Source organism: Vipera berus (genome assembly GCF_964194415.1).
Source record: "Vipera berus genome assembly, chromosome: 1".
In the NCBI taxonomy this organism is placed as follows: domain Eukaryota; kingdom Metazoa; phylum Chordata; class Lepidosauria; order Squamata; family Viperidae; genus Vipera; species Vipera berus.
The window spans coordinates 237,989,952-238,002,734 of NC_138202.1; the positions used below are offsets into that span (position 1 = coordinate 237,989,952).

General features: G+C 39.9%; 1 protein-coding gene across 3 annotated transcripts in view; it reads right to left on the minus strand.

Annotated features, from left to right (window-relative positions):
* The window catches only part of FILIP1 (filamin A interacting protein 1), a 96,812-nt gene that overhangs the window by 39,089 nt on the left and 44,940 nt on the right, over positions 1-12,783 (minus strand). For all 3 annotated transcript variants that reach the window (XM_081314656.1, XM_081314657.1, XM_081314655.1), the window contains exon 2: positions 12,333-12,611. In XM_081314656.1, coding sequence (XP_081170782.1) covers positions 12,333-12,605 — 273 coding nt within the window. In that variant the 5' untranslated portion in view covers positions 12,606-12,611. The remainder of the gene's footprint in view (positions 1-12,332; positions 12,612-12,783) is intronic.

Genomic DNA, 12,783 nt, shown 5'->3' on the forward strand with positions numbered 1-12,783 from the left:
GAATCCCGAGTTCAGCATAACAGAGTGAGCGCCTGTTACTCGTCCCAGCTTCTGCCAACCTAGCAGTTCGAAAGCATGTAAAAATGCAAGTAGAAAAATAGGGACCACAACAGTGGGAAGGTAACAGCGTTTCGTGCGCCTTTGGCGTCTAGTCATGCCAGCCACATGACCACGGAGACGTCCTCGGACAAGCGCTGGCTCTTCGGCTTTGAAACGGAGATGAGCACCGGCCCCTAGAGTCAGAAACGATTAGCATGCATGTGCGGGGGAACCTTTACCTTTTTACTAATGCTATACTTCAGACTGAAATTCACAAGATTGTCAGCATGTATATTTTGGCTGTATTCCCAAATCTTGGAATTTATCAAGGTATCAGCAATTGTGCTGAGGGTGGCCATAAACATTATATAACATTAAAGGGAAACAGTTACACCTGATTTGCACAAGCTGATCACTCATATCTGTGGCTTAATAAAGCGTAACGAACCCCAGCTATTATAAATTCCTTCAAGGACTTTTAAAGCTACCTTTCCCACAAACCGAGTCCTGTTACTCAGGACTCAAACAAGGAGTGAACCTGTCTGAATTGAACTCTGTTATAGGTCTCCCATTTGCTGACTGACACTTCCGTAATAGTAGCTAATAAAATTTGATGTCCCAAAGGCAAGATGCTGGACACATTCATCTAAAACAAGAATTCGTTGCACCTCTTCTTCTTCTTCTTCTTCTTCTTCTTCTTCTTCTTCTTCTTCTTCTTCTTCTTCTTCTTCTTCTTCTTCTTCTTCTTCTTCTTCTTCTTCTTCTCCTTCTTCTCCTTCTTCTTCTTCTTCTTCTTCTTCTTCTTCTTCTTCTTCCTCTTCTTCCTCTTCCTCTTCTTCCTCTTCTTCTTCTTCTTCCTCTTCTTCTTCTTCTTCATCTTTTTTGCAGATATTAGAAGTGCTCCAAAGGATCTGAGAACATCACTTCCCTCTGCCCACCTCCAAATCCCTGCAAAGGTTTGGTCACTGATAATAGCACTGGTGTCATTTTTACACCCCATGTTTTTAAAGAGATCAAAGAGATCCTATTGCTGCCTGCCTGCACAGTTTTGGCTCTGCTTTATTGCCAGAAAATTACACCGATGATGTCACCTCTGTCTAAAGAGAACACCCCACCCAAGCTCTGGGGTGACATAATTCATTATCTGTGGTCTGGTCTAAGAGTACTAAATTCCCATGACAAGGAATTAAAGTTACTCTGTTTGAAGTTTGAAGAGTTGAAAGATACCACTTTTCATTTCCCTGACACCGAAAAGCAGCTTTGTTCTGTGCTATTACCAGACCAAATGGAGAGTTGCTAGAGGCTGCGATCCTTGGCAGTACAAGAAGCAAAACTCAAAAGGTCATTGTGGATTGTGTACACAAATCGAAATGTGTTGTGATATGTCTTGCATGCTTCAGGAATTAGCACATCACAGTGGGTAAATCAGCTGACTTGGGGGAAGCTGTAACTGGCTATTATAAATATGCCCACGGACAAATTTAGCTCTATGTAGAATCTACGGTCAGTGACTAGGGTGACTGAAGGTAAACTAAATAGTCCAGTTCTATTATTTGCCCATTACTGTAGTCCAGGGTCTCCATACCTGGCAACTTTAAGACTTGTTGGCTTCAACTCCCAGAATTCCCCAGCCAGCTCCGCTGAAGTCCACAAGTCTTAAAGTTGCCATGTTTGGAGACCCCTGCTGCAGACTCACAGATGACAAGATTTTTCTTTACTTTTTTATGGGTGTCCCTTGGATACTGCATATGTAAGTCCTTTTTTCCAATTAGTTGCTCTTCAAATGTGATGGCAAACAACTCCCAGAGTCCTGAATGGGGGATTCTCTGAGTTGTAGAGGTTATATACACCAGGGCTTTTCAACCTTTTCACCCATTCTACCACTTTTAAGATATGGCAACATTCGAGTACCACCAGTTGCCTAGCTCTACCCATCTCTTGCTTAGGCTTCTGCGGTGCTGCCACTGGTTCAGCTCATTCCCCTCCCCCGCTACCACTTTTCTAGGATGGTTGCGTACCACCTGCTAGGTGACAATGTACCACAGGTGGTACCCGTACCAGTGGTTGAAAAGCCCTGATATACACCATAGAGCTATGGTGGCTGGGAATCCTGGGAGTGGTAGTAGGTATTCAAGACTTCTTGTATTGTGTTTTTTAAAATGATATCCTGCTTTTCTTCCTCCTTCAGCCCCCCCCCCAATGAGTTGCAAGGAAGTAGGGACTTCTCTCTCTCTCTCTCTCTCTCTCTCTCTCTCTCTCTCTCTCTCTCTCTCTCTCTCTCTCTCTCTCTCTCTCTCTCTCTCTTCTATTTGGATTTTCAGTAAAGTCACCGAAAAAGGATGGAATTGTGTGGTTTAACTTTGCCTAGCAACCCGTTTTATAACTGTTCTCTTCCTACAGAGAGAATTGCTCATCTGCAAAGAGGGTTTCAGGTAGAGGGAAAACCCCAGTGTTTTCTTTGCAACAGTGCTGTCCAGTTAACCACAGACAGGGTCTCCCTTGTTCCCCCCCCCCCCGCATTTCATTTGCAAAGTTCTCTTATGCAGTTGGTTTCTGATAAAAAAAAATCCATCCTATTAGGAACTACTATATATTGTTTTGATACCACCTGTTGAATCATACAGCGTTTTTTTTTTAATTCCAAGTTGATTAAATGATATAAACCTAGAAAAATACAGGGACTTTAGCACAGAACAAGTCACAATACAGAATTTGTTCCATTTTAATCATTGGGTAGAGCAGGGGCACCAAATCATAAAACAATCTTCAATTCAGAAGATTTGATTAAAATTCAAGCTTTGCATCTGACCGCATTGAAATGAACGCTGAAAGGGTATGATAATTATTATAATAAAAATATTTATTCCCAGTAGAACCTTGTACTTGGGCATTGGATCATTACTTACATTTGTATAGCGTGGGAAAGAGTGAATATTTTAATTGAATGTTACATTTATGATCCTCATTTATCGTTTTAATGTTTTATAGTGCATTTTAATTGACCATCTGTAAGCCAGCTAGAGTTGTCTCATGCAAGATGGGCAGCATCCAAGTTTAATAAATAATAAATATGGATATATATATATATATATATATATATATATATATATATATATATATATATATATATATATATATATATATATATATATATATATATATATGTAGGTCCTTATTTCTTGTCAGTATCCTGACTGGGAAATAAAGTCGGGATAGTTTGCTTTTCTCGTCCATTATTCAACAGACTTTGCATGCAACACACAATATTCTGTTGCAGCTTGCATCATTTGGATAATAGTGTTATTAGATAACTGACATGATTTGCATCATCCGCATTGCTGCAGTGCATACTTTTCCATTCACTGAACTTTTGATAATAATAAATGCCCCTCTTTTCCCAATTCATCCTTTAAAACTGGGCTTCACTGTATTTGCAATTGACAAGAACAAAAATTATATTTGGTCTTAGTCAAGGACTAAGCCTCCAGGGAAAGCCATGGGAAATCATCAAAACAATTAAAAAACGAAAGTTAGAATATTTCGGCCATGTGATGCGACACCCATAAAAAAACGGCATACTCCATTTAATCCTCCAGGGAAAGACTGAAGGCAAACGACTTCCGCTGGCGGCGCGGCGCTGAAGACAGCCTCCCCTGGCTGCCCGCGGCTCAGCTGTTTGTTTTTTTGCCCGAAACAGCGCCGATCAGCTGTTCGGGCGAAATTGAAGCCCCCTCCTCGGGAGAAGAGGAGGGGGTGAGGCCCCAGGTAGGGGTAGAGTTCTCCGAGGCCGCCTGAGCTTTGAGCTTGGGCGGCTGAAGGATCGAACTCCCCCGAAGCCTGGGTTGCTCCCAGCTGGCCGTCGTCTCTGCTCCGAACTTCCTGGAGCAGAGCCAGGCGTCTGCGAACCAGCCCTGCCTGATGAAAGGACTATGATTTAAAGGAGCAGGCAGAGCGGTACAAGAGGAAAAGGTGAAGAGGACTATTTTACTGTACTCTCTAACTTGTTGGACTTTTTAAACTTTAATTGAAAGTGCGTCATAATTGAGGATTAAAAGATGGCGGCTAAACCTCCCTCTAAAACTCTTCGGAGTGGAGGATCCTCGCCGGTGCAACAATCATCACTACAGGCATTGCACCCTCCTGAAGTGCTGACATCGAAGGATTTGCGAGATGCCTTGGATAAACATGCCCAGGTACTTTTGGAATCAATTAATCAATCAATTGCTGATAAATTTGCACAGATGGAGGAGAAATTGGAGAAATTTGAGGAAAGAATGGAAGAGAGGATGGAACAGAAGTACAGCGTGATGAAGGTAGACATTTTGACTTCAGTGCATAAAGTGGCGGAATGTGTGGAAGATTTAGATGAAAAAGTGGATGATTTGGCTCAAAGGAATGCTATACTAGAAGTAAAAGCACGGGAGAATGAAATTGAAAGAGGCAAGTTGGAAAGGGAGTTAAGCCATGCCCAATATTACCAGATGCAGTTTGCTGTCAGAATTAGAGGCTTAAAAGAGAATGTTAAAGAAGATTTAAAGCAGCTGATCTCTGAGGCTCTCGAAGGGGTATTGAACCAGCCAGCATCTGAAATAAGAGCAGCTATGGATAAAGTGTTTCGGGTGAATTCATGGATTGCCAGACAGAGAAAGTTGCCTAGAGATGTGGTGGTTTATTTTGCAAAAAGAGAAATTAGAGATCAAGTTATACAAGCTGCCTATGATGCTAAGGTTGTGATTGCTGAACAAGAAGTCTTGGTTTTAAAAGAAATTCCTCCAAGGATTTTAAGGGGAAGAAAGGACTATACATTTCTTGTGCAAGAGCTCAAGCAAAGAGATATAAGGTTCAGATGGGAGATTCCAGAGGGGCTGATGGTGATGTATGAAGGTAAAAGGTATAGGCTGACTACTGTGAAACAAGCACGTGATTTCTACAATAATGTCTTAAAAGCAACCTCATTAACGCTCCTGGAAGCTGGAAAGGGATCTGGAGAAGAAGAACAACAAGAGGAGGAAACAGAGGAAAATGGTGCTGGAGGAGATCAAGCTACAATCTCTTTGGATGATCCTAGAGAGCAAAGAGTGACGCGTGCTGCTTTAAAACGAGCAAAGAAAATAAAAGAACAAGATCAGCAAAAGTCTTCATATTCTTCACATCGCATTCATAGCCAAGCTGTGGGAGGAGCACGGCCTAAAGTAACCAGTCCTATCAAAGCTGTGGTCCAAGAGCTTCTCGAGGATATACATGGCAACTAAATTTTTAACCTGGAATGTTAATGGACTAAACTCACCGCAGAAGAGGAAGAAAGTTTTTCAATATTTAAAACAATTTAAGATAGATGTTATATGCCTGCAAGAAACGCATATTAGAGTTTTGGATCAAAAGTATTTATTGAACTCGAGGCTGGGTACGCAATTTGTTGCTTCTGCAGAGAATAAGAAAAATGGAGTGGTTGTTTATGTTAAAAGTGCCTTAACAGCGGACCTAATTGAAGCAGATAAGCATGGAAGATATGTTATGATCGAGCTGTTGTTTGAAGGTAAAAAGACGCTTTTAGTTGGATTATATGCTCCAAATCAACAACAAGCTGACTTTTTTAGTTTACTTCATACAAAGCTTACCCAGTTGGATTATAAATCCTTTATTTTTATGGGGGACTGGAATGGAGTTATGGATGTACAGTTGGATAAGGCTGGAGCCTTTAAACGCATTCCAAGTCACGCTAGACTGCCTAAATCTTTTTTTGAAATGAAGGATGACCTGGAATTGCGAGATATTTGGCGTGAGAGACATTTGCGGGAGAAGGATTATACATTTTATTCTGATAGACACCAATCTTTTTCGAGGATTGATTTTATTTTGTTGACTAATGATCTTCTTTTGAGAACTAAAAAGGTGAAAATCTGCGCAAGAATTATCTCTGATCACAGTCCAGTGTGGTTGGAGATTGATAAGGAAAGAGGAGATAGACGCTCATGGCGCGTAAATGAGAATTTGTTTAGAAATCAGAGAAATGTGGAAGAATGCAAACAGCGGATGAAGGATTTTTTTGAGATGAATATGAATAAGGGTACCTCTATGGATATGGTTTGGGATGCTAGCAAGGCCTATATGAGAGGGGTGTTGATATATATGAATAATAGACATAGACGTGCAGTGGAAACTAGAAGGAAAGAACTGGAGAATGAAATAAAGGAAAAAGAAAAGGCTTTGATTTTGAACCCAGAGGAGGTGAAGATCAAGGAGGCTATTAGACTGTTACGAGGACAATTTGATAAATTAATGGCTGATCAAGTGGCGACCAATCTGCGGTTTGCTAGGCATAATACTTTTTGCAATGCTAATAAGCCAGGCAGATGGTTGGCTTATAGACTGAGGAAAAAACAAAGGGCATCTAATATAGATAAGATTGAGCATAAAGGAAGGGTTGTGTATCAACAGAATCTTATTAAGGATGCCTTTGTGGATTTTTATTCGAAATTATATACTAAAGAGGACATTAATGCAAAAGATATTGATACGTATTTGGAGAAGGCTAGCATCCCGGTTCTTACGCAAGTACAAAAAGAGGGGATTAACCAACTGATTACAGAAGAAGAAATTTTTACAGCTATTAAGGAACTGAAGGTGGATAAAGCACCAGGCACTGATGGCTTGACTGCGGCCTATTATAAAAATTTACAATTAGAGATGATAAAACCGTTAAAGGAACTGTTCCAGACAATCCAGAGGGGGGGAAAGGTGCCCCCGTCTTGGAGAACAGCTTTTATCTCTTTGATTCCGAAGGAAGACCAGGATGCTACTTTAGTTAAAAATTACAGACCGATATCGCTTTTAAATACAGATTATAAGATATTTGCTAAGGTTTTGGCTAATAGACTGATGAGGGTTCTGCAACAGGTGATTCATGGGGACCAAACGGGGTTTATTAGTGGAAGACAAATGAAAACCAATGTGAGACATATAGTTGATGTGTTAGAGTTTTTGGAAAGGCACAACCAGATCTCTGCTGCGCTAATCTTTTTAGATGCTGAAAAGGCTTTTGATCAATTGAACTGGCAATTTTTGTTGAAAGTTTTAGATAAAATGGATTTTGGGGAAAAATTTTTACAACCGATTAGGGCATTATACCAAAAACAAACTGCCCGAATTATAGTTAACAATAGTTTGACAACAGTATGTAATATTGAGAAGGGCACAAGGCAAGGCTGTCCGCTATCGCCCTTGTTATTTATATTAACATTAGAGATACTATTGGTTAAGATTCGGAATTCGGAAAAAATTAAGGGGATACAAGTTGGAGATCAGGATTACAGATTGAGAGCATTTGCAGATGATCTGGTTGTTACAGTGACCCAGCCAGAGAACTCTGTTGTGGACCTGATGGAGATAATAACACAATATGGGAAGGTTTCTGGATTTAAAGTAAATATACAGAAAACTAAAATTTTGGCTAGAAATATGACAGTTTCGCAGAAGGCTCTCCTAGAAGGATTAACTGGATTTGAGATTGTTAAAAGGGTTAAATATTTGGGGGTGATTTTGTCGCCCTCTAATACAAAGCTATATAAAAATAATTATGAAAAGTTATGGGGGAAAATTCAAAAAGAACTGGAGAGTTGGGAAAAATTGCAATTGTCTTTGTTGGGACGGATTGCAGCAGTGAAAATGAATGTCCTGCCCAAATTTTTATTCTTATTTCAAATGATACCGATTCTTAAGAAAGACTCTAACTTGGAGGAATGGCAGCGTGGTATCAATAAATTTGTGTGGGCAGGGAAAAAGCCACGAGTTAAACTTAAGATTATGCAGGATACTCGTGAGAGAGGTGGCCTTAAAATGCCTAATTTTAAATTATATTATGAAGCTGCTGCACTAGTAGGAATAAGTGATTGGATTAATTTGACACAATCGAGGTTATTAAATCTTGAGGGCCATGATCTGTTGTTTGGCTGGCATGCATATTTGCTGTATGATAAGAAGGTAGATACTGTGTTTAGGATGCATATTTTAAGACAGGCATTGCTGAGAGTTTGGAAGAAGTATAGACATAAGTTAAGCAGCAAGATACCATTGTGGGCAATCCCAAAACACGCAATAGAAAATATACATGCTGGTTTCAAACATGATGAGACTACTTACAAGGAAATTTTAAGTTTGGAAAGGAATATTTGGTGCTTGAAATCATATAGTTTCTTGCGAGAAGAGAAGGTTGTTCAGACTTGGTTTCAATATATTCAGTTACAGGCCAGGTGGAAAGAAGATCAAAAAAATGGATTTGCAACGACTGATGAAAATTTGATAAAGCAAATTAGAAATCAAGGACCAGCACATATTAAACGGATATATCTTGCATTGATAGAGATTGATTCAGAAACAGAGCTTGTTAAGGATTGTATGATAAAATGGGCCCAAAACATTCAGGAAGTTATTACAATGGACACGTGGGAAAAGATCTGGGTGAGGAATGTAAAATTCACTCAAGCTCAAAGTTTAAGAGAGAACTTTTACAAAATGTTTTATAGATGGCATCTAGATCCTAAAAAGCTTGCAAGTATGTATCCGAATTATCAGCCTAAATGTTGGAGGTGTGGTGATGAAGAGGCAACATATTTTCACATATGGTGGACATGTAAAAAGGTCAAGGCTTTTTGGATAAAAGTCTGGTGGAATATGCAGAAGATTTTTAAACGGAGGATAAAGTTTTGTCCGCAATTTTTTTTGTTGGGAATAATTGTTGACGCTACAGTTGTGGACTCTAAGTTGATGTTGAATTTAGTTACGGCAGCAAGACTTTTGATAGGTCAATATTGGAAGAAAGAGGAACTGCCGACTATACAAGAGTGGATTTTAAAGGTTTCCGACTTGGCAGAGATGGCGAAGATTTCGGCCTATTTGAAAGATTACTCGCAAGAACATTATATTATGGAATGGAGAAAATGGATTGAGTTTATCCAGAATAAGTATAGGGTCAAGAAGTTTTATCTAGCATTTGAATAAGTCTTCTTTCGTTTTCTTTTTTCTTTTTTTATTTTGTCTTCTATATATATTTAATAATGCTAAGTTTTGTTTGATCCTATATAAGTTAGAGAGTGATGGATTTTAGAATTTATAGTTGTTAGTATATGGTTGTTTATGATTGCCTTTTTATATATATATACCTTGTATTTAGCTCTGGGAAGTCCGGGGGGGGGAGGGGGGTTAGGGGGAGGTGGGGGGGGAGGAGGGAGGGGGGGAGGGGGGGGAAGGGGGGAGGTAGGGAGGGGAGGAGGGAGGGGGAAGGGGGTTTTTTAAAGGAAAACTGTATTTTTAAAACTTTTCAATAAAAAAAAAAAAAAAAAGACTGAAGGCAAACGAGGTCCAGGCAGAAGAAGAACATCATGGCTTCAAAATCTAAAGGACTGGTTTGGACAAAACTCAGCAGCACTTTTTTGTGAGGCTGCTGATAAAAACAGGATCGCCAATGTGATCGCCAACATCCGATAACGGATATGGCAGAAGAAGAAGGAGGAGGAGGAGGAAGCTTTTTATATCCTTTTGACTAAGATCAAGCATAGCATTTACTATTGCCATGAATTATGGATACAGTTTTAAAATCTGGGCTATTTGAGCTATATATATCAGCAGTTATTAGTCTAGGTGCCAGTATACAGATGTTTCCTTTGATAGCAAGACTCAATCTCTGGGGTTATATACAATTAATGATAATGCCCCTATGACTGGTACTGACAATAACAAAACTTATTTAATCCTTTTTTTTCTTACTATGTATCTTCAACATATTTATACTATTTTGATACTATGTATCTTCAAAATACTATAGCAAACTTCCTCAGCCTGGACACACTCTGGATGATTTGGAATATACTTTCCATTTTCATGGATAATTGAAATTGTAGTCCACGTTCTCCATTGTGGCTGCTTATCTCCCAACAAAAATAAGAGCATTTGCCCTCCCCCTCCAATCCTACTGCATTATTTAAAATGTATTATACAGAACAGAAAAATTAACACATATACCCTCATTAAGAATGTGATCAGTTACACATACGCAACCATATTAAATTACTGAAATTGTCTGCCCTGCCAGAATGTTCATTTTAGTTTGCTTTACACTTATGATTGTTCTTTTTCTGGCCAGGCTTCACATTTCTTGACTTGGCCACTCCAGGGTATATATGAGGATGTAGATTTAAAACTCATTAGGGAAATTACTTCATAAAACGTAGACAAGTCTTTGGAACCTTTATCTCACTAGCAGCCTTAATCGAGATTAACAGACCGTGTGAATCAATGCAAATTGAGTTTCCCTTCCCTTATTTTGCTAGGATAAGGCATTCTGCATTTTGGGGTCAGTTTTTCCAGTTGTGTAAGAATACTTAATGTGTAAGGCAGTTACCAGGCAGGTTTCTTGGTAGGTAATAATTATTTCTTTTCTCGCCAATGACTTTTGGATCTTGTTCTGAGACAGTTGATATGCTGATGATGTCATACAGGTACAGATGGTGAATAACAGAGCTCTCATTTCCTTATAGAGATCAGGGGATGCTGTTAATATTTTTGAAGTTGAAAATGAGATTTACAGGGCAGATTTTTCTTTCTCACAAACAAGGGCAGGATGGGAGGGGCTGCAAATATCCTCTCTAATATCTTACAACGGGTATGTTTTGATAGACTGAAGGCAACAGAGCTCTATTCCATTTTCTTCAACTCAGTTTGAGTTTCTTTTCTGCAAAAGATTGCTCTCTATCTAGAGCAGTGATGGCGAACCTTTTAGAGACCGAGTGCCCAAACTGCAACCCAAAACCCACTTATTTATCGCTGGGTGCCAGGTGGGCGTGGCCTACTGGGTGGGTGTGGCTGTGGTGGTCATGGAAGATTGGGTGGGTGTGGCCAGGGTGGGTGTGGTCACCTCAATGTTGCTCGTGGGGAGGGACACCTGTGGGGGGTGGCTGGTTGAAGAGGGACAGTTGCCACCCCTGAGGCATGGGGCGGGTGCCCACAGGGAGGGCTCTGAGTGCCGCCTCTGTCACCTGTGCCATAGGTTCGCCACCACTGATCTAGAGTGTGATTCAAGTGGAACCAGTCTCCACCTTAACATGACAGGACAATAGAAAAACAAAAACAGACTCTTTCCAAAATAGCCAGCCAGAGAGTAGCATTTGGGTTTGTTCTACAGACAAATTGTGATCAAGCTACTTCTGTATTCCGATTCACTGGAAACGCTGGAAGACACTTCTGAGCATGTGCAAAAGACATGCAGAAGTATCTAACCACTACTAGAAGCAGCAAATTACATGCTTTGAGGAAGTAAATCACACTGTCGTTGCACGTCACTGAAGTGAGTCATGTAGCTTTTGTAATGTAAAATCTCTCCTCAAAGTAAAGAGCAGCCTTCTCATGGGTGGGGGGTGGGGGGTGAGGAAGGACAAGAGACCAAGATGGCAAGAGGGACCACAGGATTGAAACCACACTCCTTTGTACGTGCATTCCCTTTCCTGCAGACATCTGTACTTCTCCCATAGGCCTAGTTCGTGGTTTTACCATGTTGTGGGAACTCAGCCATTGTCTTAGCATATTCTGGAAACACATTAGCTCTGTAAACTATAACAAAGGTTATTTATTTGAGCACAACATTTTTGGTAAACAAAGAAGTTGCATTTTGTTAACCCAGCCATAACATTAGAGAAAGTTTGATAGATGACTTAGTAGGAGAGAAGGAATGGAAGAAGACTATCCCCAGCAGATGACTTTTCATCCTCTGCTGAAAAACTTCTAATAACAATAGCACTTAGGCTTATATACTGTTCCATAATGCTCTACAGCACTTTCTGGGTGATTTACATTGTCATGTTGCCCCAACAGTCTGGACCATCATTTTACCGACCTCAGAACTCCAGGCTGTGGGTAGAGTTTTCCTGCAATACCACATTGTAACCTTTGCATTAACAGGATAGATGGATGGATGGATGGATGGATGGATGGATGGATGGATGGATGGATAGATGATAGATAGATAGATAGATAGATAGATAGATAGATAGATAGATAGATAGATAGATAGATAGATAGATAGGCAGGCAGGCAGGCAGGCAGGCAGGCAGACAGACAGACAGGCAGATAGACAATTAGTTTCTTTACGCTGTGGGCAGAGTTAGCACCTGTAATACTGCATTTTAACCATTGTGCCACCAGGACCCCTAATAGCAAAATGTTATTGCTAGGTCACAAATATTTTATATTTAATGAACAAACATCTCACAACAAATAATTAGATTATATATATATATATATACCTGTAGCTCTCCTTCCATTATACTCAGGAGCCGGATGAGGTCCTCTTTAGAAAGTTCTATTGATTTCTTGCTTTTTCGCTCATTAGGCCCTTGTAATTTGCTGCACTGCTTCACAGTTCCTGGACCTAGGATTTCATCTTCCTTTTGACTAGATTTCTTCTTTTTCTTTGCATCTTCCTGAAAGTTTTGATTTTCTGAAGCGTTCATAATAGTCTTTGACTTGGGTAACTGCTCGTTGGATGAGCTCTCACCAGCTTGATTTCGAGATCGCATTTTGATCTAGATAAAAAGGGGAAAAATTAAATGCAAGACTGGGCAAGTTTCCTTCTACATTTTCAAGAAATCACAGCTTATCGATTTGCACAGGAGTCTCAAGATGACCAAGAATGAATCTTTTGTAATAATCACACTATGAACTTTTTCACATCATTATAAATAAATATCTGTTTAC